The sequence below is a fragment of the Nematostella vectensis genome, chromosome 6, assembly GCF_932526225.1.
Source record: "Nematostella vectensis chromosome 6, jaNemVect1.1, whole genome shotgun sequence".
NCBI lineage: Eukaryota > Metazoa > Cnidaria > Anthozoa > Actiniaria > Edwardsiidae > Nematostella > Nematostella vectensis.
The window spans coordinates 5,130,473-5,158,350 of NC_064039.1; the positions used below are offsets into that span (position 1 = coordinate 5,130,473).

The 27,878-nt window shown below is 39.9% G+C and overlaps 3 protein-coding genes across 8 annotated transcripts; 1 reads left to right on the top strand and 2 right to left on the bottom strand.

Moving 5' to 3' along the window:
- Positions 1–776: 776 nt before the first annotated feature.
- LOC5521407 (probable ATP-dependent RNA helicase DDX41) lies at positions 777–14,836 on the bottom strand. Of its 3 annotated transcripts, none has more exons than XM_048729400.1 (22): positions 14,602–14,836; positions 13,643–13,720; positions 12,913–12,996; positions 12,709–12,793; positions 12,540–12,614; positions 11,396–11,456; positions 10,987–11,104; positions 10,225–10,316; positions 10,062–10,155; positions 9,896–9,955; positions 9,490–9,553; positions 8,822–8,894; positions 8,426–8,506; positions 7,504–7,585; positions 7,132–7,213; positions 6,889–6,938; positions 6,307–6,378; positions 4,991–5,087; positions 4,353–4,502; positions 3,317–3,388; positions 2,950–3,060; positions 777–1,577 (listed from the first exon to the last, which is right to left on the bottom strand). In XM_048729400.1, exons 1-22 carry the CDS (start codon positions 14,710–14,712, stop codon positions 1,441–1,443), a joined length of 1,929 nt encoding a protein of 642 aa, XP_048585357.1. In that variant the 5' UTR covers positions 14,713–14,836; the 3' UTR covers positions 777–1,440. The 3 variants fall into 3 exon arrangements, with proteins under 3 accessions (XP_048585357.1, XP_048585358.1, XP_048585359.1); XM_048729402.1 differs by lacking the exon at positions 777–1,577 and adding an exon at positions 1,877–1,938; XM_048729401.1 differs by lacking the exon at positions 13,643–13,720.
- Positions 14,837–14,953: 117 nt separating this feature from the next.
- On the top strand, positions 14,954–20,905 carry LOC5521517. Of its 3 annotated transcripts, none has more exons than XM_032366586.2 (5): positions 14,954–15,382; positions 15,504–16,570; positions 17,340–17,413; positions 17,784–17,896; positions 18,825–20,905. In XM_032366586.2, exons 1-5 carry the CDS (start codon positions 15,356–15,358, stop codon positions 18,837–18,839), a joined length of 1,296 nt encoding a protein of 431 aa, XP_032222477.1. In that variant the 5' UTR covers positions 14,954–15,355; the 3' UTR covers positions 18,840–20,905. The 3 variants fall into 3 exon arrangements, with proteins under 3 accessions (XP_032222477.1, XP_048585363.1, XP_001641192.1); XM_048729406.1 differs by having other exon boundaries at positions 14,956–15,416; positions 17,784–17,900; XM_001641142.3 differs by having other exon boundaries at positions 14,956–15,382; positions 17,784–17,900.
- A 2,214-nt stretch (positions 20,906–23,119) lies between these two features.
- On the bottom strand, positions 23,120–27,750 carry LOC5521408. 2 transcript variants are annotated; one of them, XM_032366592.2, is made up of 2 exons: positions 27,455–27,750; positions 23,120–23,998 (listed from the first exon to the last, which is right to left on the bottom strand). In XM_032366592.2, exons 1-2 carry the CDS (start codon positions 27,507–27,509, stop codon positions 23,646–23,648), a joined length of 408 nt encoding a protein of 135 aa, XP_032222483.1. In that variant the 5' UTR covers positions 27,510–27,750; the 3' UTR covers positions 23,120–23,645. The 2 variants fall into 2 exon arrangements, with proteins under 2 accessions (XP_032222483.1, XP_048585367.1); XM_048729410.1 differs by lacking the exon at positions 27,455–27,750 and adding an exon at positions 25,108–27,437.
- Between the last annotated feature and the right edge of the window lie 128 nt (positions 27,751–27,878).

Below are 27,878 nucleotides of genomic sequence, written 5' to 3' on the forward strand. Positions count from 1 at the left end.
GCTCGCATTAACAGAACTACGTCCGAGGCGTGGCCGGAGGGTCACCCGTTTCGCGACCGACTCCATCTCACGATGTTCACAGCATACGCTAAGGACAGACAGTGTGTGTTCAAAATCGGACGGGTGACATTTACATCAACTCTCGCGTGGATCTCGTTCTTGCTTGGTTTCACAGGACTCCTTTTCCACTTCTTTTAGCCATATTGGCTTCTGCTTCTTGTACTTTATATTATGTTCATTTTAATGTACGGGAAGAGATTTCGTTGTGTGGCATAAAACAAATATATTGTATCATTTTATTCCGGTAGGTGCATTCCCCTTGAGTCAAGCTAGTGCTCGACTAAGCAGGAGCTTATTTAGACCAGCAATTCAAGACTCAGTTCATTGCCGATGTATCATTTTATATTGGTGATAGGGCTAGGTGTGAGGAGAGGGCTTGCTGAGGAATTCAAGAATCGTTTACTTTATTTGTTTCCAACCCTTGGAGCACCATTACTACCGACTTACTAAGCTCAAATGATCCCCACGCTTTTACTCTTTGTCCATCACACTTAATCCCGTTCAAACAGCGCCAACACTGGGAAGCCTTTTGGTCAAATTCTCGCTCGGCTGAGCATAAGCCAAAAGAAAAAGTTGTACTTCGTAGCACTTGCACCAACACGATACAAAAAACAATGCGCCAGCTAGCTAGTCCCAGGTCCTCGCAATCATGCACTGTTTTCATGGGTCTACTAGAACTTCTCCAGCGAAAACACAAACAATTCTCGTGTTTTTACCTAAACAATTCACTTTTTCCAAGATAAACACAGAACTTTACTGAACCTCCTTGCTTTACACACCTTATTCTTCATTCTTGTTTGGAATAAGCAGATTATTTCACACGACACTCTATTCGCCGACACTCCATGAATTTATAGCAAATGTTGTTTATAATAACAAGGAGAAGACGAGGAATTCGCTAAATAGTTATAGTGCATGGGATATCAATTTGTGTAAACTGCTTTGCTGTATAAGATATTCTTGTACTAAATCACTCTGTTCATTTTATACATGGAACGATAAACGGTGATGTCGGCCCAGTACTCGGGCCGCAATCTCCTTCAACACCCCCCCTCCCCCTCACCCATCCCAAGACTGAAGATCTAATTTTACACAACAAACCTTTTCTTGTGTATAATGTCCTTATCTATTCCGCGTTTTTGCTGACAATCTTTTGCTGGCAATCATCGCTATTATTACAGCGTTCTTACGAAAAGTAATCCGTTCCCAGGCTATGTCCTGACGTCGTGCAGCACCGAAGACAGATGGCTCTGCGCTACGCAGTAGGCATTATCGATCATTTACACTTGTCTATGCCGTATGTGTAGTTGTTAATACTGGGCAGTGACAAACATACATTGGGCCATGTCCAGGATGTTATCTAGGACTGGGTACAACTGGTTACCAGTCGGCAGAGCCCGCGGCGAGGTAGTCCCGGCGACCGATATTTCCAGCTTGCTTGGACTGAAGGGCCTCCAGCTTCGGGCACTCGGTGATTCTGTGACCCAGGCCACCGCAATAAGCACAGCCACGCTCGTCTAGGAAATAAGACATGTGACATTAGTGTCAAACCGTGACAGTCACGCAAGACAATAGTCGACAAAAGTAACGCTATCTATCCTGTGACCCAGGCCACCGGGATAAGCACAGCCACGCTCGTTTAGAAAATAAGTTATGTCACATTGGTGTCACACCATGACCGTCACGCAAGACAATGGTCGACAAAAGTAACGCGTTTTATTCTGTGACCCAGGTCACCACAAAAAGCACAGCCATGTTCGTCTAGAAAATAAGACATGTGACATTAGTGTCCCACCATGACCGTCACGCAAAACAATAGTCGAGTAACGCTTTATTTCCTGTGACCCAGGCCACCACAATAAGCACAGCCACGCTCGTCTATAGGACGATATGATCATAAATGGACATCATGGTGGATACGCATCCTGTCTGCCTGCTTCTACACTGCTGACAGAGTGTCGGAGCTGGAGACATTTGAGGTGATGGACGGAACACCCTGTGCATGGTTCGGCTGACCCGGGGTGGGGTTGGATGTTGGTTATTAACGGTCTCACTGCTGACAGAGTGTCGGAGCTGGAGACATTTGAGGTAATGGAACACCCTGTGCATGGTTCGGCTGACCCCGGGGTGGGGTTGGATGTTGGTTATAAACGGTCTTTGTCAGCTGTCATTTTGTCACCCTAGCAAAATACCAGGTCCGAAAAAAACATCCTTTTCCATCGGCTGATTTAAATAAAAGCTAATGCGATATTTTATATCCAAATTGGTAAAAAAAACGTAAAAGTCTTTATTTTGGACGGTTAGTTCGAAGTTTCTTGAAAAAATTGTCTTTAATTTTAAATGAAAACAATAACAAAGGTGTAGCTGATAAGGGCTCAGAACCAGTGAAAATAGTAAGAATAGAATTAGTGGGTAGTGAGAATAGAATGATTGTGAACGACTTACCTCCGATACCCCAGTGAAAATAGTAAGAATAGAATTAGTGGGTAGTGAGAATAGAATGATTGTGAACGACTTACCTCCGATACCCCAGTGAAAATAGTAAGAATAGAATTAGTGGGTAGTGAGAATAGAATGACTGTGAATGACTTACCTCCGATACCCCAGTGAAAATAGTAAGAATAGAATTAGTGGGTAGGGAGAATAGAATGATTGTGAACGACTTACCTCCGATACCCCAGTGAAAATAGTAAGAATAGAATTAGTAGGTAGTGAGAATAGAATGACTGTGAATGACTTACCTCCGATACCCCAGTGAAAATAGTAAGAATAGAATTAGTGGGTAGGGAGAATAGAATGATTGTGAACGACTTACCTCCGATACCCCAGGGAAAATAGTAAGAATAAAATCATTATGTAGTGAGAATAGAATGACTGTGAATGACTTACCTCCGATACCGAGGTACTCCTCGTTGTCGACTTGTAGCGCTGCGAGCACGGGTGGTATCTTCTGCTTCGCCTCCATCAACAAATGCTTTAGATCCAGTAATACAGACTCTTCTAAAAAGCAAACAGCGTCAGCATCGTTCGGGTTACTTTGGGGCTTCAGTAATATGTCAGAACCAGCTTTATTGGGTAATAGCATTTGGAATGTTAAACAAAAGGAATTATAAAGGGTTTGAAAAAACAGAAAGGTAATCACTCGAACTTTCAAATGTAACGAAAATTCTGTCTTCTGGGCCCGATAAGTCTCGCTGTTTATGCTTACTGCCTGAACACTATAGAACTCTAGGATATCACTGTGCTCCTGGCTTACCGCATGACTTGTTGATGAAGGTTGTAGCCACTCCTGTCTTCCCACACCGACCTGTCCTTCCTATACGGTGGACTAAACATATAATATACCAATCAGATATATTCAACATTTGACCATTAGCACAAATAGACCCCGTCAGATGTATTCACAAATAGAAATATGCATAACACTGCGATTGTAACTCGACCATTAGCAAAATTAGACCCCATCAGATGTATTCACAAAATAACAATGGTATTAGTCATAGTATTGGTCACTTAAACACTGTATTCTAAACCTCTATTATGAAGTGACCACTTTCCAAAGTCTCAAATTTTTGGACAATCAAACACTGTATTCTAAACCTCTATTATTAAGTGACCACTTTCCAAAGTCCAAAATAATTGGATAATCAATCACTGTATTCTAAAACTCTATTAAATGACCACTTTCCAAAGTCCCAAAGTATTGGTCATTCAAACATTGTATTCTAAACCTTTATTAAGTGACCACTTCCCAAAGTCCCAAAGTATTGGTCATACAAACATTGTATTCTAAACCTCTATTAAGTGACCACTTCCCAAAGTCCCAAAGTATAGGTCATTCAAACATTGTATTCTAAACCTCTATTAAGTGACCACTTCCCAAAGTCCCAAAGTATTGGTCATTCAAACATTGTATTCTAAACCTCTATTAAGTGGCCATGGGCATCATTTTCCAGTCCCAACTGTATTATTCACTGTTACTGCTACATCATCATCATCGTCATCATCACAATCATCATCATCATCATCGTCATCATCGTCATCATCGTCATCATCACAATCATCATCATCACCATCATCATCATCATCATTACCATTATCATCGTCGTCATAATCATCACCATCATCACATCAACGTCATCATCACCATTATCATCATCATCACCATCATCATTGTCATCACCATCATATAATGATAGTTGGCCACATAATAACACTTTGCGAGCATGCCCGGAATGTGTAAACATCCCATAAGGTGTGGTACAGAATGGACCAGATAACCATTTCCTTACCATAGTTCTCAATGTCCTCCGGCATGTCAAAGTTGATGACATGTTGGATGTCAGGAAAGTCTAACCCTTTAGATGCTACGTCTGTGGCCACAAGAACATCTTTGTTGCCTTGATGGAACTCACGGATGGCATGAACACGCTCCTCCTGACCTGAAAACAGCAATTCCACATCAATCAATCAATCAGTCGGTCTGTTGATTAGTCAACCAATAAAACAATGTTATAGTATGACATGTGCTACCACTTAGAGCTATTGTTATCTATTGCATCCTATCCATGTACACCTATTTCAAATAAGGTTGCCCTTGGGATTCAATGTGTCATAACCAGCAATGGTTCATGGTTAAATCCTGGTCTCCAAGAGCCATGTTAACAGGCAAATAAACAAGATTGATACAGTTATGAAAATCTGGATATAATTTGATCTATTTGCTTATTTACTTGATAGTGCAGGTTACGACACATGGATTCTCAGAGTGAAACATTATTTAAAATAGAGGCATACATGAATCAATGAACTGTAATGTCAATGGCTCATATATTGATATTGATTAATTGTTAATGTGATGTTACTTTCAAGTGATTGGTAGTAATTGTCAAGCCATTGCTGTTATTTTTAGTTTAGTTTCCTCTCTTACTCTTGTCTCCATGAATGGCGACAGCTTCCACTCCCTTCAGCAGCAGATATTCATGGATGTCATCCACATCTGACTTCTTCTCTGCGAATATTAACACCTAAAAACATAGCAATCAGCAATTATCAGTGAAAATCCTGAGGTATTAGAAAGACAATCTGTAGAAAAACTAGATAGTCTGCATGTGATGAAGTGATGAAGACATATAAATCAACACAAGGTCGAAAAGGCATGTTAAACGCCTCTGTGAAACATAATAGTTGCGCTGATGTTTCTAGCGTTAGCCCTAGCAGGGAAAACCCTAGCTTGAATGACAATAGGGTTCCACTTAAACGACAAATTGACAACACAGCAATTGTCAGACTTAGGGAAAACTCCTAGCCCTGATAATGATCAAACTTAAGGTAATTCCCTTGAATTGCACTGCGCACCCCTTCTGCGCATAGTGGCGCACACTGCTTGTTCGAATTTTCCAGTATTAAGTGCGGGCACGCCACAGTTGTACAAGAAAACACAGCAAAAGGCGTGCATTTTTTACTTAAAATCGCTTTGACAGAAAAACGAAGTCGGTAACCCCAATTTTTTATTTGGGTTGTAGAAGTTTTGTTATTTCTCTTAAAAGCCGTAAAAATACTTCAAAATGGCGCTTTTTACCCTATGAATAGTGGCGAAAACAATGTCTTTTAGTGCGATCTCTTAAAATGTGATTTGTTTTGAACATTGGCTACTACGGGTTATTACATTTTTTGAAAGCCCTTAACTTCAATATTGTTTATGCCCAGTTTTAAAAAAATTCTGGGTGGTAGAACTTTTTCAAGGGAATTACCTTAACCATCCATGCAAGAACTAGGCAAAGTCCCATTGTCATGTGGCAAAAAGCTTTATCATAGCTTTCCCACATAGGATACTTTTGTAATAAACACACAGGCACAAGATATAGAATATAGTGAGATTTTGAGGAAATTATACGAAACATGTGCTCCCTAATATATCTTATCTAAGATTTTCTGTTTTGAACCAATCAAAAGAAGAAAGAACAATAGTTTTTCTTGACATAATTTTCACAAGTTTCCTCACATTAGATTTGTCTAATAAGCCATATTATACATACTAATAAACCCTAAAACTCAATAATTCAAAAACGTTAGGCATTATTTAGTTTTAAGGGTAACTTATGTTGTAATTTTTTGTCATGACCAATCAAATATTGAATGCATGAAGGCATTTTTGACATACAAGTGTGCATATGCCGTTAGGTTGCCTATATCTTACACGGGGCATTAATTAAATGCACAACAGGGTTTAAATAAAGGACTCACCGGTGGTGGAGTCTTTTGAAGACATTCCAAAAGATAGACAACCTTAGCCTCTTGCTTCACATACTCGACTTCCTGTATATAAACCAAACTGCCATTGCCTTTCCACACTGTATTCCACAACTATATTGAGCAGCCACTTCCAAAAGGCCCAGAATATTATTGGCCACTCAAACACTTTATTTCATGTTTTTTTATCCCACTATTACATGGTTTCCTCCATTAAGTAGCCACAGCAACCATTTTATGATCCCAAATTGTTATTAATCGAATTTGTTAATTGGATCAAGGCACCTCTATAAACATTTTGCCAAGAAGTGAGATAGATGATAGCTGATAAAACAGAAACTTCTTATTCAATTTGTCACAAACGGTGCTTCAAAGCCAATAACGTAACATATACATTTGTATCTGACAGGTTTTGCTGTACAGCATACAGCATTTTTTATTGACTTTCTCTGTGAATCTCCATCAAGCAGCAACTTGGCTTAGCCTTGGGGGTGGCTAGTTAATGCAGGTACCAATGTATATGTGCACTCTGTGTGCATGTGGATACAAAATACAGTTTTTTCTTGGGACCCTCACCTGTATGACATCCAGACTGGCAGCTCCTGCTCGACCAACATTCACAGTCACTACAAATCACAGAAATCTAATTTTAATGTTTATCAAAATACCCAAGAAATTGCATTATATGAATAGAATCATTGATTGATATAGTCAGGGCAGAAAGAAGAAGTCTTAATAAAGACAAAAATTTGGCAGAGTCAACAACCAGTTTTTTGGTGAACTTAAGTAAAACATGGGTAAAGACACACTGCACTGTACCTGGTTTGACCAGAGCACTCTTGGCGAAGTTCTGTATCTTCTTTGGCATTGTGGCACTAAACAATAACGTCTGTCGTTGGGACTAAACAGAAGCAACTTTGAGAAGAGACAATGGCAAAAGCGTAACAAGCTTCAAGGCTGCTAGTACTTGTGGAGTACTTGCTGAATGTTGCAGAATCGTGATTTATCATAAAATCATCATTTTTCTTTAAAAAAACGGAGCCCACATAACCACCCCAGAATGCGCCACTGGCTGTGGTAAAACCTTTCCTCTGTTGTCTGCTTAACCACTACAAATGTCATGAGCCATTCTTCAGAATAATTAGTGGGTGATCAGAAAGTAAATTTACACTGCGTGGGTGTGAAGCTTACCTTGAAATAAGAAAAGATTGTTCTGACGTCTTCTTCAAACCCCATGTCAATCATACGATCTGCTTCATCAAGCACCAGATATCTATACGGGGAGACATTTCCAACAAGGAGACATTTATTACTATGCAGGACCATAGCCAGGATTTTGCATTTACCCATTTAGTGGACCATTTTATCTTAGCAAACATTCCAGTCAAGTGGGGTGGCTCTTCCTAACCCCTCAGCCCTCTCTTTTCTGGTAACTGTATGGGCCATCTTAGTTGGCAAAATGAGTATCTTGCCAGCAACACAGAGCTGACTGCATTTCAGACAGATCTGCTAACAACTAGAGTTATACATGGGTTTGATTGCGGATCTAGGGGGAGGGTTTAGGTGGTTTGGACCCTTCCCCTAAAGTCGCAGTGTCACCAGTTTACTTACGGAGGGCCGAAGGAAACCTCAACAGTTAAGAGACAAAAGAATCTATTAGAATCTGTGCTATTTAATAGGCCATCCACTCTAAATTATCAATCAAATTCTCAAAGAAACTTCAATAGACACACTGCTTCACAATTTTGAAATATTTTTCATGTTTTCTGTTCAAAATCATCTGAGATTGTTACGTAATCTACTGGAAGTAAACTGTTGGAAATGTGGCTTTAAGCTAACAAAGGAAACTGTTACGTGAAAAAGATGCAATAAAGCACATCCCTTTGAGACCCATGCTCCTAGACACCTCTTTACCAGAGAAGCTCCGCTACCAGACCAGTATAATGTGAAAAAGTATTTCCTTCAAAACACCCTGAATGAATAAAACTGGTATCTGTGTCTGTGTGAGTCAGATAGCCAAAACCAACAAAAAATACCAGCCTCCCTACCCTCTGTTACTGAACCCCCTACACTCAAAAGCTAGATCTGCCCTAGCACAGCATTGAAGACAGACCTGCAAACATCCAAAGTAATGATCCTCTTGTCTAACAGATCCATGAGTCGCCCAGGGGTCGCCACCACCATGTGAACACCCCTGCAACATGGAAAAAAAACTTTAAATGACTTATACTCACAGTACATTATACTGTAGATGCAAGAATGCTCATTCTGAAAAACTTTGAACTGAACTTTGCATGTGGTTCAAATAGATAAAAAGGCCATGAAAATATGTGGATTTCTTAATCCTACAAGGGCTAGAATGCCAAGTTTAAAAATCTTGTTAACTTTGCTTCACTGTATAGTGTGTATCTGACTTTTTAAACTGATTCTAAAATTCTAAATAAGATAAATGGATATGTTCTTATAGTGCAATACAGTGCGTGCAGTATTTTCTTGGAAATATACATACCTTTTCATTGCATCTGACTGCTCCTTGATAGAGCTTCCTCCAATACACAGATTTGTTCTTAAGGAAGGGAACCCTAGAGAGACAAGGAACAGTCAATTAAGCAGTCAGTCCTATCAAATGCAAGCAGGCATTCCATCTCCTCAAGAAGATGGCCATGATCAGTTTACAGAGTGATGCATGCTACCGTGGATACCACCAGCTCACTCAAAAATAAATAAAGTTAGCCAATAATAAATGAAGTTAGCCAATTAGCATCAAGGGTTTAATTGACAGTTTTCTACAGAAGGCGGATTCAGATGTGCTATGATATGCACTGGAGCATTTCATTGCCTTGCTGGCAGCCAAGTAAAGTCATTTCAACAGGGTAGCATGTTTCTCACACCCTCATTGGCTTACTCCACATGACAGAAAAGGAGGCCATGCTAGCATGCATCACACTGTAAGGCTGCTGTTGACCCCATGCAGCTGGTAACAAAGCATTGTGGAAAAATTCCTGGAAGAGGAATTTGTTGTCCAATGCATGAGCTCAAATATCAGAAATAAATAGATGGCTTAATTATCCTACAATTTTCTTTTTATGTAATGGCTTGTCTTTAGTGTACTGTGTTTTAAACACCATTGAATTCTTTGCTAAATGCCAATATTTTTTTCTTCAAAAAGCAACTCACCATGTGCTTCCAATGCCCTGGAAAAGTGAGTGATGACTTCAAATGTTTGTCTTGCCAGTTCTCTCTTAGTGTATCACGGGGAAAAAAGGGTTACATTTAAATGGGTAAATGATATTTTTAATATGAAGCAGAGAGGTGAACCCAGTATCTATCAGAGGGAGCATATCCAAGGAGGGAGGGTAAACAAATAAACAAAATGTATGGCATACAGTTAATTGAACCACACATTTCACCTAAAATTTTTAAGTCCCTCAGAGGGGGATTAAGGCTTCCCCCCCCCCTCCCCTGGATCATCACTGTTTACATTACATAACAAACTTTTTGTTAAAAAAAGCTTTGTTGTACAGTTGATAGAATAAATTCAGCATTAACTTTAATTAAGAATTAGCAGCTCTAGTTAACTTACAGATGGCACAACAATCATCCCATAAGGTCCCTCATTTCTCTGAAATGGCATTGCCTTCTCCTAGAGTAAGGTCAAACATTATTACACATCTGGTTAAGTGTTCAATGGAAAATGGAATTTCAATTCATCCTGACATTATTTTTTTATCAATATAATTGGCCCAAACCTGTTCAAGGGAGAACATTATAATGGGCAGGGTGAAGACAAGTGTTTTTCCAGATCCAGTGAATGCTATTCCTATCATGTCTCTGCCGGTCAAACTGGAAATAAAAATAAGAAATAAATATAGAATCAGGTTTTTTTTTTTGTGCATGAGTTCAGTCACTTACACAGCAGGAAGGCCTTGGACTTGTATAGGGGTGGGGTGGGTGATGCCTTTCTTTTTCAAAGCAGCAAGGATGGGGCGAGGGAACTTCATTTCCTGTGAGCAGAAAGCAGCAGATCTTAAAGCCACATTGTCACCAGTTTACTTCAAGAGGTCCGACAGAAATGTCAACCATTAAAAGACAAAAGAATCTAATTAGAATCTGAGATATTTAACAGGCCATCTGCTCTAAATTATCAATCACATCCTCAAAGAAACTTCCAATAGACACATTGCTTTCAATATTTTGGAGTATTTTTCGTGTTTTCTGTTAAGAATCAAAGGAGATTGTTACATAACCGACCAGAAGTAAACAGGTGACAATGTGGCTTTAAGCACCAAGAATAAAAAAGGGAACTTTTACATGCTGTACATAAGAAAAAAACTTAGTCAAGAGACAGTAGCCTTGGTAGTTTTATTTTCCATTAATTCTCTGTTTTCCTCTGTAACCATCAGTACATTCTAGGTTAAAAGTACCTTGCATTACAACATGTGGTATCACAGATGCCCAAAAATCAAGTTATCAATTGAAAGCGAGTCTAAAGACAATATTGTCATCAATTCATAAACAATAAAGACCACTCCATGAATCAATAAGCTCCCACCCCTCCCCACGAAATAACCTGAAAATAAACACCCCAGGCACTTTTCAGATCATTACTATGTAAAAAATACATGGTCAATTTTTATCTCTCTGAGCAAATAAAGAAGTAATTAAGATCCTGACCTTAAATGTTTTGACAGGAGGTGGGATGTCATCGCCCTCAACTAGAATGTGCCACTTCTTCCTTATTCTTTCAATCTTTTCTTTGGGCATGTGTAAAATGTATCTCGGAGGGGTCCAACTGAGAAAAAAATTGTCATTTGCAAGTTGTCAATAAGCTGAGTACTGTAGATGGATCTAGGGAAAAGTCTTGTATTTGACATGACGGACCTCCCCTAACCCTCTACACTTTCAACTGTAAGATGTGTATATGCTCGGTGGTCCAAAATATACTACAACATTTGGCACATAACAGTCAAGCTTCTCGCAGAGATTTCCCTGTAATGACCTTTAACTCTTAGCTCAATCGGACCCTATGGAAACATACAGTAACCAAGATATAGACCAACATAACAAATAAAGGGTGAAATACCTTGTCTTTATAGGGTCAGTGTACACAATTCCCTTGGCGATCTCACCCACAGCCATCAGAGCTGAAAACCATTGAATTATTATTTTTTTCATCTCAGACATACTTTGCCCCCCCTCACCCACATATCTTGCCCCCCTCTCCCACACATTTAGGCCCCCCCTCTCCTTGACATACCCTCCCCCCTCCCCCAGACATTACTTGACCCCTCCCCACATATCTTAACCCCCCTCTCCCACACATACCTAGACCCATATACTGTACCTTTACCCCCCTCACCAACATAGTTTGACCCCCATCCCCCACATACTGTATCTCGCCCCTAGACATACCCTCCCCCCTCCCCCAGACATTACTTGACCCCTCCCCACATATCCTAACCCCTCTCTCACACACATACCTAGACCCATATACTGTACCTTTACCCCCCTCACCAACATACTTTGACCCCCATCCCCCACATACTGTATCTCGCCCCCTCTCCTAGACATACCCTCCCCCCTCCCCCAGACATTACTTGACCCCTCACATACCTTGAACGCTCTCCCAGACATCTCACAACCCACTCCACTACATACCTCAATCCCCTCTCCCAGACATTAATTGACTCCTCACATACCTTGAACGCTCTCCCAGACATCTCACAACCCACTCCACTACATACCTCAATCCCCTCTCCCAGACATTGACTCCCCTCCCCCAGAGATAGCTTCCACCTCTCCCAGACATACCTTGCCCCCTTCTCCCTGAAACACCTTGCCCTTACCTCAGACATACCTCCCCCAAAGACATACCTTGCCACCCGTCCCTCTCCCAGACATACCATGCCCCCTTTCCCCCTTAAACACCTTGCCCCTACCTCAGACATACCTCCCCCCAAAGACATACCCACATGCCCCTACTTCAGATAAACCTCCGCCCCCCCAAAAAGACATACCTCCCCCCCCCTTTTCCTGGACATACATTCCCCCCTCAACCATGTTTAAATCAAGCCTAGAAAGGCCAAAAATTTAACATTTTATTCCAAGACGAAAACTATTCAACAAATTAGAGTCACAAAATAAATGGTAAATTCCTAGACACCATTACTTGTAATGTACTGTAAAGACCAATAATCAAACAAAAAATTGCCCTCACCCAGACATACCTTGCCTCTCGGCTATGCTCTCCAGGATTTTCTCCTCTTCCTTCAGCTGCTTATCATAGTGTGTTTCCTTGACAGCTAAAAATACACCATATAACAAAGTCAGAAAGGAATAGAAATAGAGACTTACCAAACCCTTTTTTATGGTCTTGGATTTGGGAAAATCTCTTACCTTCGGCTTTCTTCTTAAGCTCAGTGTGTTGATCAAGCAGACTAACATTAGGCACAGATGCAGATGCAGTGTCCTCAGATATAACCTGATTGAGATAATTGTACTATTTTATTCAAGCAAATAAACAAATATCTTAAATTTTAATATTTGGCTTTTATTCTCATAATAATAAATGGAATAAATGCTAAATATATGATATTTTACCTTTGCAGGCTTGACCTCTCTTTCTGGGGTAGATGTGGATATTGCAGCTCCCTTCCTGTTCAATAATTTCTCACGTTTTTCCAGCTATACAAGGAGATAAGGAAAGGTCAAAATTAGCTAGCAAGAGCAACAGCTATCTGACAGTTGAAAAGAGTAAAGCCAGGGAACTTCAAATGAGCAGAAATAAAAAACGATCAACAGGTTTCTTTTCTACATTTTAAAACTCTGCCAATACAATGCTAAAATTGGTACTACATGTGATAAATAGAAAGCTAGAAATAACTTATATTACACCATATTTTGGAAGTTTCGATCAATAAGGACTTTGGTGGAAGTTTGGGTGAGTGTCAAATTATGTGCTACTAGCACTTTAACTGTTGACAGGAAACTAGAAATAAACAATTAAATATATATAGAATCAAAAAGCCCAAACTGTCGCGATCTCGTACCAGAACAATGAATACAATACACCAAAAACTGGAAATCGACTCTGCCAAATTTTCGTCTTTAATAAGACTTCTTCAGGGCAATTTCTGCCAAATTTTCGTCTTTAATAAGACTTCTTCAGGGCAGACAATTGCCCTGAAGAAGTCTTATTAAAGACGAAAATTTGGCAATGCCCTGAAGAAGTCTTATTAAAGACGAAAATTTGGCAGAGTCGATTTCCAGTTTTTGTTGTATTGTACTCAATTAAATATATATATATATATATATATATATATATATATACCTCTCTTCGCTTCCGCTCCTTGAGGGGGACATAGGGAGTGTAATCTTCATCTGATGATAATCCATCTCTTTCCTCTTCCTGTTTTGACAAAATACTGGCAATGAAAAGACAGCTGCAGATACACCAGCAACAAATAAAAACCTGCCTTCAGGCAAAATAGCAAGACATCCTAGTCTAGACAAACATGAATTCATTTTCAGCTGATAGATACAAAAATCCTGTAACTGCCTTTAGTAAATGTAACTAATGCAAAAAAGAAAGAAGATAAAAGCACCTATGAAACAGTCATAATAGACTTTTTTTTTTGAATGGTCAATTGTTAACATCATGCTTAGAGGTTTACTACTCAGATGGATTAGCTTTTATTGCTTCAAATGAGATATTGACAAACTACTAAAATGTTTATTTTTTTTGTTTATGTGATGTATTTTAAAACAAGTTTCTGCTATTGTGTTTTTGACAAGCCTTGTGATGTAGTATTTGGAGGGGCACTCACCACCAAGCACTCAAATCTGAATTTGCTTTTTCCTTGAAATTTAAAGATAATAGAGTTCTATTGCATAATAACTGCAGAATACCCCCCCCCCCCCCCCCCCGGTCTTGAGTGAAACTCTGACCTAGCAGGGTTGAAAAGCCTGCTTTCTCTGGATATGACCAGTATTGTGGTAGGGGCCTTATATTGACTGCTGCTCAACTAATACGGCAATAAACTGAATATATAAATGAATGCATCTTATCCTGGGATTTCTGGTTCATTGCCTAGCAGAGGTCAAACAAGAGTAAATAAGTGAAATCTTGCTTGGCTAGTCAGCTATCAATTTAGATGCTACGTGACTTCCTCCCACAACAATTGGGAAATTAGGATTGACAATTTGAGAAACGTGACAAGTTGGTCACATGGCGCAAGATAACAACGGTCTGTAATTCCACGATTTTCAAACATATAAAGACAACTTTACCTTATCAATACGTCTCTTCTTTGGGTAGCTTGACAAAGAACTCATGTCTCGTGGACTCCAAGACAACAAAATCAAGAAATATTCATCAAGTTTTTTTCCAAAACACCGCATTCGACCCGGTTAGTGCTAACGCAGGCTTGGCTGCATAACTCACCAGGCCTGGCAGCTAGCCCTACGTCATTGACCAAAGGCCATATTCCTATACTACTACGTGACCAGATTAGCGTACGGATTCCGTGACGTCAGTGAAATAGGCGCTGGTGATTGGTTGAATTTGGGGGTGTGCGCTACCCGCCTCCATAAAAGTATTTATTACGTTGTCAGCATGCTTTCTTGAATTAGCAGCGAACTGAGCGCGTCAACAAAACGTATGACTAAGCGATATTTTGCTTCCAGAGCTTTCTTGCTGCGTTGAATAGAAGTCTGTTTGCATCTCTACTACAGCCAAGCTAAGTAGGGGAATTAATTTCGTGAGGGAATCGATCTGTGATTGTGTGTTATTTTCCCTCATTACGGATTTTGCCCGCTGCTAGAGGTTCAGAGTTCGTTTGAGAGGCGGTCTACATGGCCAAGGCCACCATTCTGATTGGTCAGTTCCAAGTCCTATGACAACATCAAGTCTCGTGATTTCGACTCCCACTGAAAACAATAACAAAGCGAGAAAAAAATCTACACGAACAATCACTTCAGCGAGTATTCTCGGATATTTTGTTAAAAATACATCAAGGATCAGAAAGGAATTACAGAACAACAAATGCGAAAGGGTTTGGAAGTGCGCCCTGTGAGTTTAATCTCGTTATCTGCGTTTGTATCGTGTATGTTTGGGTAAATTGTCCCTGTTGTGTCGGCCATTTCTATATTTCGAGACTGTTTCCCGTTACAATTTGTCCTTTCCTTTTCAGTCTCCTGTGCTAGGAGTGGAGCAGCCGTTCGGAGAAGCTTACTCTCTTTACGACAGTGAGGGTTACCAGTGCAATACGAACACGATGGCCGAAGATGCGGTCACAGAAAGCTCAGTCTATGAGCCGAGCTATGGGTCTTGGGAGGACGATTTCCAGTCGCTCTCTCCCTTCGGAGCAGATTGGGAAATGGAGCAAGAATTCTTCAAGTCGGATGCAAGCTGCTTTGATTTTGAGAGTTGTAAAACACAAGGACCAACGCTGGCTGAGCTTAATGATCAGCGATCGCTCTCTCCGCTTATAAACCCTGAAATGGAAAGACTCCATCGTATTGCAACCCGCACGGAGCCAGAGCCTTCGTGTTTCGCAGGGAAAAAGAATGCAAATCACTCACAGACATTTGCCAACGAAAATGCAAACAAAAACGAGGAGGGTGAAGTCTTTGTGGAATGTAAAAAAGAGGGAGAAATGGAGAAAGAATATCCTTCATGTAAATTTGCTAATCGAGAAAGCGAAGTGAAGGTAGAGAGAACTTGCTTGGCGAGTTTGCCTGTGAGAACGGCCACAACCACAACCATGGTCCAAAACCAGGACGAACCAAAAACGATCGAGCTTGCAAGCTGTGATCTCATGAAGAGAATTTTGCAAGAGAATAAGTTCGATGTTAAAAGCTCAGTGCCTATTCCAAAACTGGTTACACCGGAATTGAAATTTCAGTCGTACACAGACGAGTCAGAAAAGTCGCGGGGAAATTTCACTGTGTCTCGGACACAAGGAAACGAAGAGAACGATCAGGAATTCGAGCCGATGGAAATCCACGATGATTCTGGCGATGAGGATGTGGATTCTGACGACGATTATGATGATAGGGAAGGAGATAGCACTGCCAAGATACGGAAAGGGAGACGGAGTGACACAGATGACCTGAGTCCGAATCCGAGAAGATTACTCGAGATTGGGAGAGAATTGAACCGGTTAAACAAGGTTATAAGCGATCTGAAACCCATCCATAGCCTGCCACTGAACGCCAGGAACAAGTCTAGGAAAGAGAAAAACAAGCTTGCTTCGAGGTGAGTGAAATAGACCGTGCGTTATGATTGTTGCATAACAAACCATTTTGTAAACATCGCTGGCGCTCAGTTCCCAGGGGACTTATATATGTTTACGGTTAGTATTTGTTATGTTTTGTCAACTCTTCTGAACTCCATCCATCTGCCAATTGTTAAATGACGATTGACAGGATATGAATCCAAAGACTCGATAGAAGAGCCATTATGTAATTTACTCGTTTTGATTACAAGCAATTCCATAGTCCGTGTGAGGACGAAACAAAACACTTTAGGGGATACGTGCGAAGAAAAAGGCCCAATTATAATGTAACAGGTATTCATACCACAAAATTTCTAGACAGCGAAGATCCTTGCATTGAGAAATTAATTGCCAAAAGCAAGGAATGCGATAATTCACAAATAACTAGTCGGTCTCAGTCACCATGAAAACTTCCGCTCGAAAATATTTCCTGTCCCTTTTCTTATTTTTCGGAGTGAGTTGAAGCAAAACTAGCTATATATTTGGAAGAGGAGACAACTCCTGTTTTTAAACACTTCAAAATATGTTTGGGTCTGCGGGGCATTAAGGATGCTACTTTTATTTTTGCTTTTTCCAATTGCAATAAACATATGATAAATACGTAAGTGATCGAGATTTGGTCGAAGATACAGCTGGTTCGTGAAACCACAGACCCCTCATTGTCATTCGATAATAACTAGTTATTGATGTTTTATGTTAACTCAGCACGAATTGATCTAAAAATAAATTAAATTCCTTTTTTTACTGTAGGGCTTGTCGACTGAAGAAGAAAGCTCAGCATGAGGCCAACAAACTCAAACTGCATGGCCTGGAACTTGAGCAACGTGAGTGTCACTTGATATGCCAGTCTGTCCTTGTATTTTTCTTTGTGTGTCTGATAACAAGGACATATAATTAACTAAGCACTTTTTGATAAGAACCCCTTTAAGTGCACTTTGAAATCCATTGATATGCCGGAACCCAATTAAATATCCGAAACCCAATTATTTGCCAAACTATTGCTGCTTTTTTTTTATTTTCAAAGTTAATTGATAGAAAAATAAAATTAAATAGCGGAAAAATGGAAACAAAGCACTACATTGGCATTACTTGCATTCCCAAACTCGTGCATTTTTTTTTCTAACGAAAACGTGTAATTACATACTTTATTTTTTTCTGAGGAAATTAATAAATCTGTATTATGTCCATTTTAAGAGCGCCTTATCCATGTGATTGAAAAGGTCCGGAGCGAGATAATCCACACATCAGATGGACATGTAACACCAGGTTCTCTGAGCAGCAAAGTGGAATCTCTTGTCACATCTGCTGTAGGTATGTTTTTTGCTTTCAATTAAAGGATACTGGGGTATAGTTTAGCAGGATTTTAGGATAATTACTAATTGTTTTTGTCCAACTGTTTTCCATGTGGTGTGTCAAGAGGGTCACATTACTACAAAAATGCTAAAATTCAAGATTGTTAACCTCAAACTATGGTTTAAAACAAGCAAGAAGTTTCAGGTTAAACCTGAACGTGCACTATAAAAAGGACTTGCCTTAGGCAAGCTGTCATTCATCGTTTGACATCACTGAGTGCAGAGCTCCTTAGAGAGAGACAAAAATGCTACAATAGATTTTTATAGAAGCAAAATAAGCTTTATCAACAGCTATTTCTTGTAACAGATCGAGAAATAGTGAGGATAAGATATGTTTTGAAGTGATGAATATTCCAGATTTGTTGTTTTACACTCGCGCACTGTAATCACGCCATTTCAAATGAGCAAGCGTGCTGTATTTTTTAATTTTAGTTTTTAATTCAAACGAGCGCGCGCTGTTTGATTTCTCAATGACAATCTTTGTTCTTGTTTTTGTAGAGAATTGACTCCAAATACTTTCCTGAATATGTCTTAAAGTTCTTTAACATTCTCTTGTACTTTGAAGTTGTCGTAGTTTGTCGTAAGGCTTTACTTTTTGCTGTGTTTTCTCCTGGCCATTTCAGAGGTCCGCTTTCAATAAAGTCCAGTTGTGAATTGGCGACGACCTGCGCGAGAGTTAGCAAAAAAAGGGGCGGAGCTATCCCTTTTATAGCACACGTTTGTGTTTAAAAGTCTGTTGTTAGACAGTCAAAGCCTCACTTTCTAGCTCAAATTACACAGCTTCCCCTGAAAATGAAAATGAAAGTGTTTTACTTCAATACCCTAAACATAATTCTTCAGGGTTTAACTGAGGATATTGACCAATCAATAAATTCTTTCCAAGGTAACCAGGCAGTAGCAGGACATACATCCGAATTCATTGATTCTGTCCTCAAGGCAACAGCACAGTTGACAAACCCTAAGTTAACAAGCATGGATGAGATACATCTTGATTTGTAAGGAACCATTTGGAACAGCCCTTCAAGGTCTGTTGATGACAAAATGAAGAATACAGAAACCACAACTAGCAGCTTGTACTTAAAAAATTAGACTATGAGTTCAAGTTTTCTCTGAGTCAATATATAGTCAACGTAGGGCCTACTAACGAGCAGTCTCATTGTTTTAGTATAAATCCACTCACAAACTACTACCTTTTAATAACTATTTTAATTGTAATTCATGTTGTTTTTGTAAAAACACTGTGTTTTTTTTTCTGCTGCTCACTATCTATCGCTCAATAGATAGTGAGTGCAGGAGCCAATCAAATTGCAGTATTCGTAATAGTATGTGAGTAGATTTATACTAAATTAAATTAGAATCCTAAAGAGGGAACATATATATATATATATATAATATAGTTTATACTTATACTTAATATTTAAGAATTTTGTTATCCAGTTTTCATTAGAGTGAAACATGATAGACTGTGTAATTTATATGAGTTTGGAAAACACAGAGACTTTCATAGATGATATTATTTTACTTGATACTTGGGGTTTTCTATTTCTTTGTAGAAGAAAGATACATTTTGATATCTTATCAATATGGTCTCTGTGCCTGCACATTGTGTGATCGGGTATTGGGAAGATTGTGATGATAAATAATGGGCAACTGTTTAAGGAACATAGAGAAAAGTGACAAAAAATGCATTTGATAATGTAAGATTAATATTGAAAACATAGACTTATATTTTGTATATTTAGAATTGCATTTGCTAACACTGTACAATAAAGGGTTATGTAAATAAGATTTCTGTCCTTGCTGGAAGAGGAATACAGACAAATAAATGACATGGTTTGAGAAGAAATAAATTTTGTGTACATATACTCACATTTTATATGTTATCATTGTTTGTTTTGACAAAAATGAAAAGTGAGAAAATGGAAAGATAATAGACTGGAGTGTGTTGATATGTTTGCTTTTTGTGTATTGTTTTAGTTGTACAGTGTTGCATTGTTTGAGCTAACATAGAACAGGGGGGTTAAGGGTTTGTGGTGGTGCAGTTTTGCCTTAAATCTGGCCCGGTTTTTCGTGCTTTTTTATCTTATTCCACAGTATTGCGGTTTCTCTGCACGGTTTACGGTTATTGACTTATTTTGACAGTTTTATGGTTTTTGGCATTTTTCTGTGTGGTTTTGAGTTTTTTGCGCCCCCCTTATGCCCCCCTCAGTGTATAAATTGTAAATAATAAAAAATAGATGATAAAGTAATCTAGCTGTTCACTTGCAAGTTCAAGGTTAACAAGCTGGGCATGCATAGTTTAGAATTAGAGAGTGTGTTTTTAGGTTGATTTAATTTAAAGTGTCCATGTAGGTTATGATTGTCTGTTTAGAGTTCTTGTTATTGTTTATGGATGACTCCTGATTTGTGCTACGTATTAGATCTGTGGCTTGTATAAAACTGCAAAATGTAACCTTATAATAGTTGATAGTCCTATAGCTAGTTCAATAGCTACTATGAGGGCCCAATTGACTGTTTATTTATTTTTCTACTTTTTAAATCTCGTGGTTAGCCAATATGTGACAATCATTATTTAATTCAATTGTACCATGTTGGAAGAGGTCAGCAACCAAAGATTGGGGTGGGTGTTTATTTGAAGAAAAAAAAAAACAATCATTTGGGCTTTCGCATAGGATCGATGATATGAATACCAGTGGTGCAGATCCAGGAATGGGAGCTGGCAGTCACATATTAATCTCCTTCCACATGCTTTATTATTGATGCCCTATCCTTTGGATCGTTGTCCCCTCCCATGATATGATTTTTTCCTCGGGAAATCCTAGATCCGCCTTTTAATACCAAACTGTATATGAAACGATTGCTTTATTTTGGCAACTCACATGCCTATATCTTGCAACTCTGCGTGAGGCTTTCATGCAGCAAATGGAATGCATCATATCAATAAAAAAAATGTACAACACTCCACTACTGTTTATTGTATTTCTTTGTAGAAAGAGATAGCGCCAAGTGCTATAAGAACAGTTAGTCAAAGAAGAAAGGGAACATCGCAAAGAAGGCGCGGATCTAAACCTATCTGCACCTGTTTACGTAAACAAGTTAAAATTAGAGTTTGTTAAGTAAGAGCCTTTTTCTGTTAACTGAGCGACAGTGTTTTATATGTCCCTTTAGCACTTAGCGCTAACTCCTTCTGTCGCGCTTAAAAGCGCTTTTTTCTCATAAACAGGACATATTTTTTCCTGTGTCCGCCGCGCCTGCAGGGTTTGACACACAGAGATTTGGGAAAAAAAAGATCAGATCCAGATCTATTGATACACGGCTTGTTAAAAGCTAGCGCAAAGGAATATAAAAAACAAAAACAAAAAGGCTAAGAAATAACGGAAGAATCAGTGCTATGCAGGGCGGCGGAGTAGTCCAATAAGTGGGGGGGGGAGGCGAAAGTTGAGGGGAGGGATGGGTAGTGAATTCAGGGGGAGGGGTGGTTTGGTGGTTTTTAGTAAAGGTTTGTGTGCACTGGATTTTAAACTGTTCATCAAATTTGTTGAAGGTTGCATATGTACCGCTCGAAACCCGTTGGCTTGAAAAACGTTCATATAAAAAGAAACATCCGCTCAGAAAAGTGGGATGGCGCTGCTCCCCACCCCTCCCCCCCCCACTTTTAAAGCTGGCGCCCCCCTGCCCCTTTCCTTCCGTCGCATCTGCAATGGGAACAGCAAACAACTGTTACCGCAAAGAGAAAATTGAAAAAAGACATAAGAGAAAGAAGAGAAGAAATAAGAGAAGAACTAATACAAATGGCAACGAACATTTGTAGTAACTATTTGTAGCCTACAACCCAGTTATGAATTGCGTTGTATTGCAAAGAGTGAAAGTCATAGACGCGTGCATCGCTATTGCATCACTACTCCATCACTGCCGCGGAGGCTCCTAAGTGACCCGCAGCGCCCTGATAGACCTCGATATTTTCCAGCGAGCTGTGCGTGGCGTGACCGCATAAGACAGGGCTAGTAACCTGGTTATTACCTCCCCATTATGCGCGGGCGCCTCATGTTCCTTTGTGTTGTACAGTTCGCTTGATAGCGGTGCTGGGGCTTCTTCGCTTTTTTTGCAGTGGATTTTTGGTCGCGTTTAATCAAACGGATGCTACTGGAGGTCTGACCTAGATAGAAGTAAAATTTTGATTTATTTCACTCTAAATCAAGTACATATGTAGATACGTTGAAGCTCTCGTAAGCGACCACCTTGGGAACTGAGAAGTGTGGTCGTTAACGGAGCTGGTCTTTCACGAGAGCTATCATAAGCGACCACTGGGCGCCAAAAACTTCAACAATAGGTGTTGGTCGCTTACGGGGGCTTAATTAAAATGGAATCTAAAAGTTATCGTGATAATAACAACGCTGTAATATTTTGGTTTATTGTTTAAATTTAAAACTAGGTATTTGACTTATCATGAGAGAGAGTTGCTTTATTTAATAGCAATTTATTCTACGCAAAGTAGCTCGTTTATACCGACGACTTAAGCTTTTCGTCATGAGAATATCTTCTGCGTCTACCACGATCGCATGGCGTCTTTTGTTAGCCGATTTCTAAAGCGTGCAATAAACAAGTGGATGGCTATTGTAACTGGAAAAAGGATAAATCATGGAGCTGGCAATGGACTAGAGATTCCTTGCATTTACACATTTTCTGGAGACAAAGAAATGTCAATCCCATATGTATGAAATTGAAGTTAGAAAATTGAAATTATGAAATTCTTTTATGCGTGCCAAATGGAAAGGCAGGTTTTGTAAAACATTACAACATTTCCACTTTATATGTGATTTCAGCATGCATTGTATATGATGTTTATCAGGTGTTGACTGATGTTATAAAGCCAAAAATCATTGTGGTCGCTTACGAGAGCTTAAAAAAAAAAAAAAAGAAAATCTCAATTGTGGTCGTTAACGGAGCTGGTCGCACCGATAAGTTGGTCGCTTACGAGAGCTTAGAATTACAGAGTTTGTGTGACAATTCAATCGGTGATTCGTGATCGTGGTCGTTATCGGGGCTGGTCGCTTACGAGAGCGGTCGCTCAGAGAGCTTTGACTGTATTACATATGAATAGCTGGATATAGAGACAGGGCTTACTAATGAGATTTTTTCGCAGGAACACAGTGAAATACATATACCAAACGACTAAAATCGGGAAGTCAAACATCCTACCGACTGTATTGTTGCTTATATACCATTTTGTACACCCGTTTCCTCTGGGCGGACCCTTTTTGTTTGTATCAAGTCTCCCCTACTGCATAAGGCGAAGCCCAGACACGGTGATACAGCGGTCTTTGGGGAAACTTCGTGCGGCCAAAACAGGGAGGTGCGGCCGGAAAAGGCTCGAAAATGCCCACAGGCAAATAGCAAATATGGGAAGAATAGCATAGAAAATTTGTACAACCAAACCGCAAAATGGTATGCATCCACACTGCAATAATGTGTACAAAAATACATTGCAAAAATATGTACAACAATTGCAGATGACAAAGGCGTACACAGGGGGGTGTACAGGGTACGCTTACTCTTCCTCCCCACCCCCCTTGGCCGCCAACAAATGGGCCATTTCTTATTAAGGTTTATAAATACTATCCTTTTCCCCTATGCCCGCGCCTAAGACTGGGCATGCGCCTGTGACACAAAGCTTCGAGCCACAAGAATACTAATCAAACACGAATCACCAGTCTATATTCCCTACTTGTGCAAATAAGAATAAAAACGCCATTCCTATTGTTCCTATATTACTGATCCCACGTACACCATTACACAGTTTCCCCTCGCAGCAGTATGTCTCACACTTGACATAACCATCATTCTGGTGGCACAGAGTGTAGTTGTCGGTGGAGCACATGTCTCTTGTCGTGCAACCCTTGATGTAACCTACGGATACTGTCCCGACTGTTCCTAAGTCCCAGCTGGCCTTGATGCACCTATCCTCGCTCTCCCTGCACGTCATATTAGTCTGGTAGTAGGTGCAGTCATCGAAGCCTGATCCGCTGTTACAGTGGTAGCACTCAAGAGACGTAATACCTAGGGATGGAGATGAAGATTAGGTCAGAGTCTTTATCATCATATCATTCATTTTGCATTATCATCATCAGATTAACGGCCTATATCATTTGCATCATCACCAAAGACAACCTTGACACAACCATCGTCAATCATCGGATTAAAATTTTCATCACCATCATCATGCATGCTATCATTCATTTTGTATTATTATCATAAGATTAATGGCATCATAATATATAGATTTAGGCACTGCCTAAAAGCGGAGCCAGCATTTAACACCTTTTTGTGTTGACTGATAGGGGTAGTTTTAGAGGGGATCTTGGTGTCTCTAGATGTTTTTTAATGAGATTAAAAGTATGTCAAATTTTACTGCCATGTAATTATGAATTGTATTGGCCAAGCAAGCACTTGAAAGTTAACAAAATACTAAAACTTGGTGTGAAAAAGGCTGTCAAAGTTCAAGGTGTCACATTGACGAGAATGTTTTTTCAAGAGTCTAATGGTCAATTCTTATTTCACTTTATAGAAGTTCCACTATGTATATTTTTATCAAAACACCATTCTAACAAGCTTTGACCTTGTAAAGAATATATGAAGGATGTAACAGCATTCCAAAGATTTAGATGCCATACTGTAGTTCAGGGGCGGATCTAGCTTTTTGCCAAGGGGGGATTTGGCCTAAAAATTTTGAAAAAAAAAAAAAGAAAGCCCAACGGGAGGTTTAACCCCCCCTCTAGACCCACTACTGTAGTTTTCATGTACCACAACTGATTATTCAAAAAATGTGTTGAGACTAAAATATACCACAAATATACCTCCTGTCATGCATTACATATTGGTGCACCCACCCATTGGCCTTGTGGTTTTAGAAACCCTGGATCCACCCATAATGGCTAATCAAAAATGAATGCAATGGAGGCAAATCCTAAATTATTACTGAAAGTCCAATTTCTAATTTCAAACCAAACCATGTTTATTGATGTCATGGTATCCCTGTGGTATCCATTAATTAGCATAAACACATGTGCTAGAACCCGCCGTCTTAAATGGTACACAAAAAGCTAGAAGCTATATTAAAAGGTTGAGTTACAAGAACCATAACATGGTGTCAGAAGTGGGATACGAACCCACGCCTCCATTCGGAGACCAGAACTTGAGTCTGAATCCCAGAGGAGCTGATGACATGTCCGAAGAATGACAGCTCAGTGCAAGCGATTTTGCACTTGTCGACCCAAAGAAGATTGAAGCCATCATCCATGGACCCCTCTACGAGCCTGACAGATCTGCAGACCTTCCTAGGAATGGTGCAGTTCCTCAGTCGCTTCATTCCTAACTTTTCCTCTGTTTCAGCAGTGCTCTGGGATCTCACCAAGAGCGGCCGTGATTTCCAGTGGCACACAGAGCACCAGGCAGCAGTTGTACAGATCAAGCAGCTCATCACCTCCCCAGGCTCCCTCCAGTACTTCGACGGTCGTAAGCCTGTGACCATACAGGTAGACGCGTCCTCTCGAGGCCTAGGTGCTACTCTTCTCCAGGAAAAAGGCCCAGTGGAGGACCAGAGCAAGCTCTTGACTGAGACTGAACAGCGCTACTCAAACATCGAGAAAGAAATGCTAGCCGTTGTGCATCGCCTCGAGAAATTTCACTACTATGTATATGGCAGGCATCGTCACAGTCCAGTCTGACCACAAGCCACTAGAGGCAATCTTTAAGAAACATATATCTAGTGCACCACCCCGCATCGCACGAATGATGCTCCGCATTCAGAAATGTGATGTAAACATCAGATACGTCCCTGGGAAGGAGATACCATTGGCCGACGCGCTTTCACGCCTGAATCCTTGTCCTGCCGACACCATTCCCGACTTCGATGTCTCAGTACATGAACTCCTTGCATTTCTGAAGCAAATTTTTGACGGTTTGCACGTTCCTTTCGATGAAACCATTAGCTTGGAAGTGGTATGGACTTGTGGACGTGTGTTCAAATCCATATGTTTTGCTGAAGTTGCCAAATATCGATGAAGTTTACTGCGTGTCGTGTCCGGTGATAAGCTTCTCGGGGATTCCGTTATCTTCAAAGATAGACTTCATGTGCTTGATGTTAGGTCTGAGACCGTCATTAAATACTGCCTTTTTTTCTGTGAACATACGAACTTTGAACTAAAAATACACAAAAGCGTAAGACCAAGAGGGGCCTGAGAGTTGCGCGGCTGGATTACTGGCTGATTTGTGACACCACAGGGTAACCGCGCGATGACCACAAAACCAAGTCGCATAGCTTACCATATTTCTATACCTATGGAGCTCCGCGCGCGGCCATCATTTGCATAATCATCAACAACAACATCAACACCACCATCGTCACCTTTATCAGGTTATCATCATTATCATATTGTTGTGATCGTCATCTTTGTCATCATCAGGTTATCATTAACAGCAGTATCTTCATATTCGTCACCACCATCATTTGCGTCATCTCGATTTCTCATCAGCATCATCATCGTCATCACCATCGTCTCTTCACCACCATTAAATTGTTTAAGGGGAGCTAGATTGTGAATCGTATATAAACTCAACGGTCACAAAATATAATATGCATACAGGTGATTGTGTCATAATGAGGCGTCTAATTCGTCTAAAGGCGCCATTTCAACCTCTTCACAACACGTATGAAACAGCGACCTCAAAGAAGCGCCTGGAAATAATCGACCGCCTTTAAAAGTTGTTTTTATTATCTACACTTCTACAATAAGACGTGTAGATAAAAAAAATACAAATTATAAACGCTTTTGTTTTATTTATGAACAGTCAGCCTATATTATCTATCACAATTGTTTTTGGATTAGCGAAAAAAAACTCATCTCGATAAAAAAAACTCTTGCATAATGTTTTGAACGCGGTGATTTGTATGCTAATTATCTACAACGCAGCTGAAGCTGTCATGTTTTTCAAGCGATCAATAATTTATCTGTGTTAGCGGCGAGTCTGTGTTATCGGTCTTGTGAAGGTGGCCATTCTCTGTTCCGCGATAGCTAGCAGCTTTCGTGTTTTTACGCGCACATTACATTTTACTGTCGTTAAGCCAAACCTTCCACGGACAATGAAAAAATAAAGAGATTTTCACTAAAGATGACCCAAATATATTTATTCTTATTCTTGACTAAATTGGTGTTTTTATTATACGGAGGGATAAACATGAAATGTGTTCTAGGGTCTTTTGGCTTTAAAAGATATCTTAATTGCCATCGTTCATTTCTCTAAACCCTTCCGAGGCCATATCTTAATTTTTCCTACCCTAAAAGCTTGTGAATCGATGGAAATAAAACCGCTTGGGAAGGCTCGCGTTATTGTTTTTCGAAAAATCGTTGACAGTACTAAGCTCGAGAGCCAATAGATTTTAGAAATATCTATTCTGTAACTAAAAATCACATTCAAATCCACTTGCGACTGGGTGATAATGAGAGTACAACTTACCTTGAATGAAAAAAAGCAACACGAGAACGGAAAGGATGACTTTTGCAATAGGCATGGTCCAGTTCAAATAGCGCACAAAAGCGGAAATACAAAGAGAATAAAAGAGTAAAGTCCAAAGTGTTTATCCGCTAAACCACTTGTTCGGCATTGCAGAAGATAAAAATTCTATCCTCGATCGCTTAAGAGGCCGTCAAAGCCCAGAGGTGTCTTATAGTTTCGTTTGTGCGCGAACTGAGCCTGTTTTCGACGGCAGTTCTGTCTCGACGGCTAGGATATGAATATATGGAACAAGGAAAAGTGGAAGCCTTTCTCTGATTGGTCTATTTTTGGCCGCTGTTGTTCTCACAATATTAGTCAGTAGTGAGAAATTACCGAGGGGAAAATAATTAATGACAATGTCCCCTCACCAACAAGCAACACTATG

Bases quoted from the DNA above. Each gene is read 5' to 3' on its own strand.
- LOC5521407 (XM_048729400.1), bottom strand. From the start codon at position 14,712: ATGCGGTGTTTTGGAAAAAAACTTGATGAATATTTCTTGATTTTGTTG. The intron at 7,586-8,425 runs GTCTGTCTTCAA...CTCCCCGTATAG, and splicing joins ATTACTTTGGATGTTTGCAG to ATATCTGGTGCTTGATGAAG. The intron at 4,503-4,990 runs GTAAGAGAGGAA...TGCTGTTTTCAG, and splicing joins CGCCATTCATGGAGACAAGA to GTCAGGAGGAGCGTGTTCAT.
- LOC5521517 (XM_001641142.3), top strand. From the start codon at position 15,356: ATGCGAAAGGGTTTGGAAGTGCGCCCT. The intron at 16,571-17,339 runs GTGAGTGAAATA...TTTTTACTGTAG, and splicing joins AAAAACAAGCTTGCTTCGAG to GGCTTGTCGACTGAAGAAGA. The intron at 17,901-18,824 runs GTATGTTTTTTG...ATTCTTTCCAAG, and splicing joins TCTTGTCACATCTGCTGTAG to GTAACCAGGCAGTAGCAGGA.
- LOC5521408 (XM_048729410.1), bottom strand. From the start codon at position 25,234: ATGATGGCTTCAATCTTCTTTGGGTCGACAAGTGCAAAATCGCTTGCA. The intron at 23,999-25,107 runs GTTCGTATCCCA...CTCCATCCCTAG, and splicing joins GTCTCCGAATGGAGGCGTGG to GTATTACGTCTCTTGAGTGC.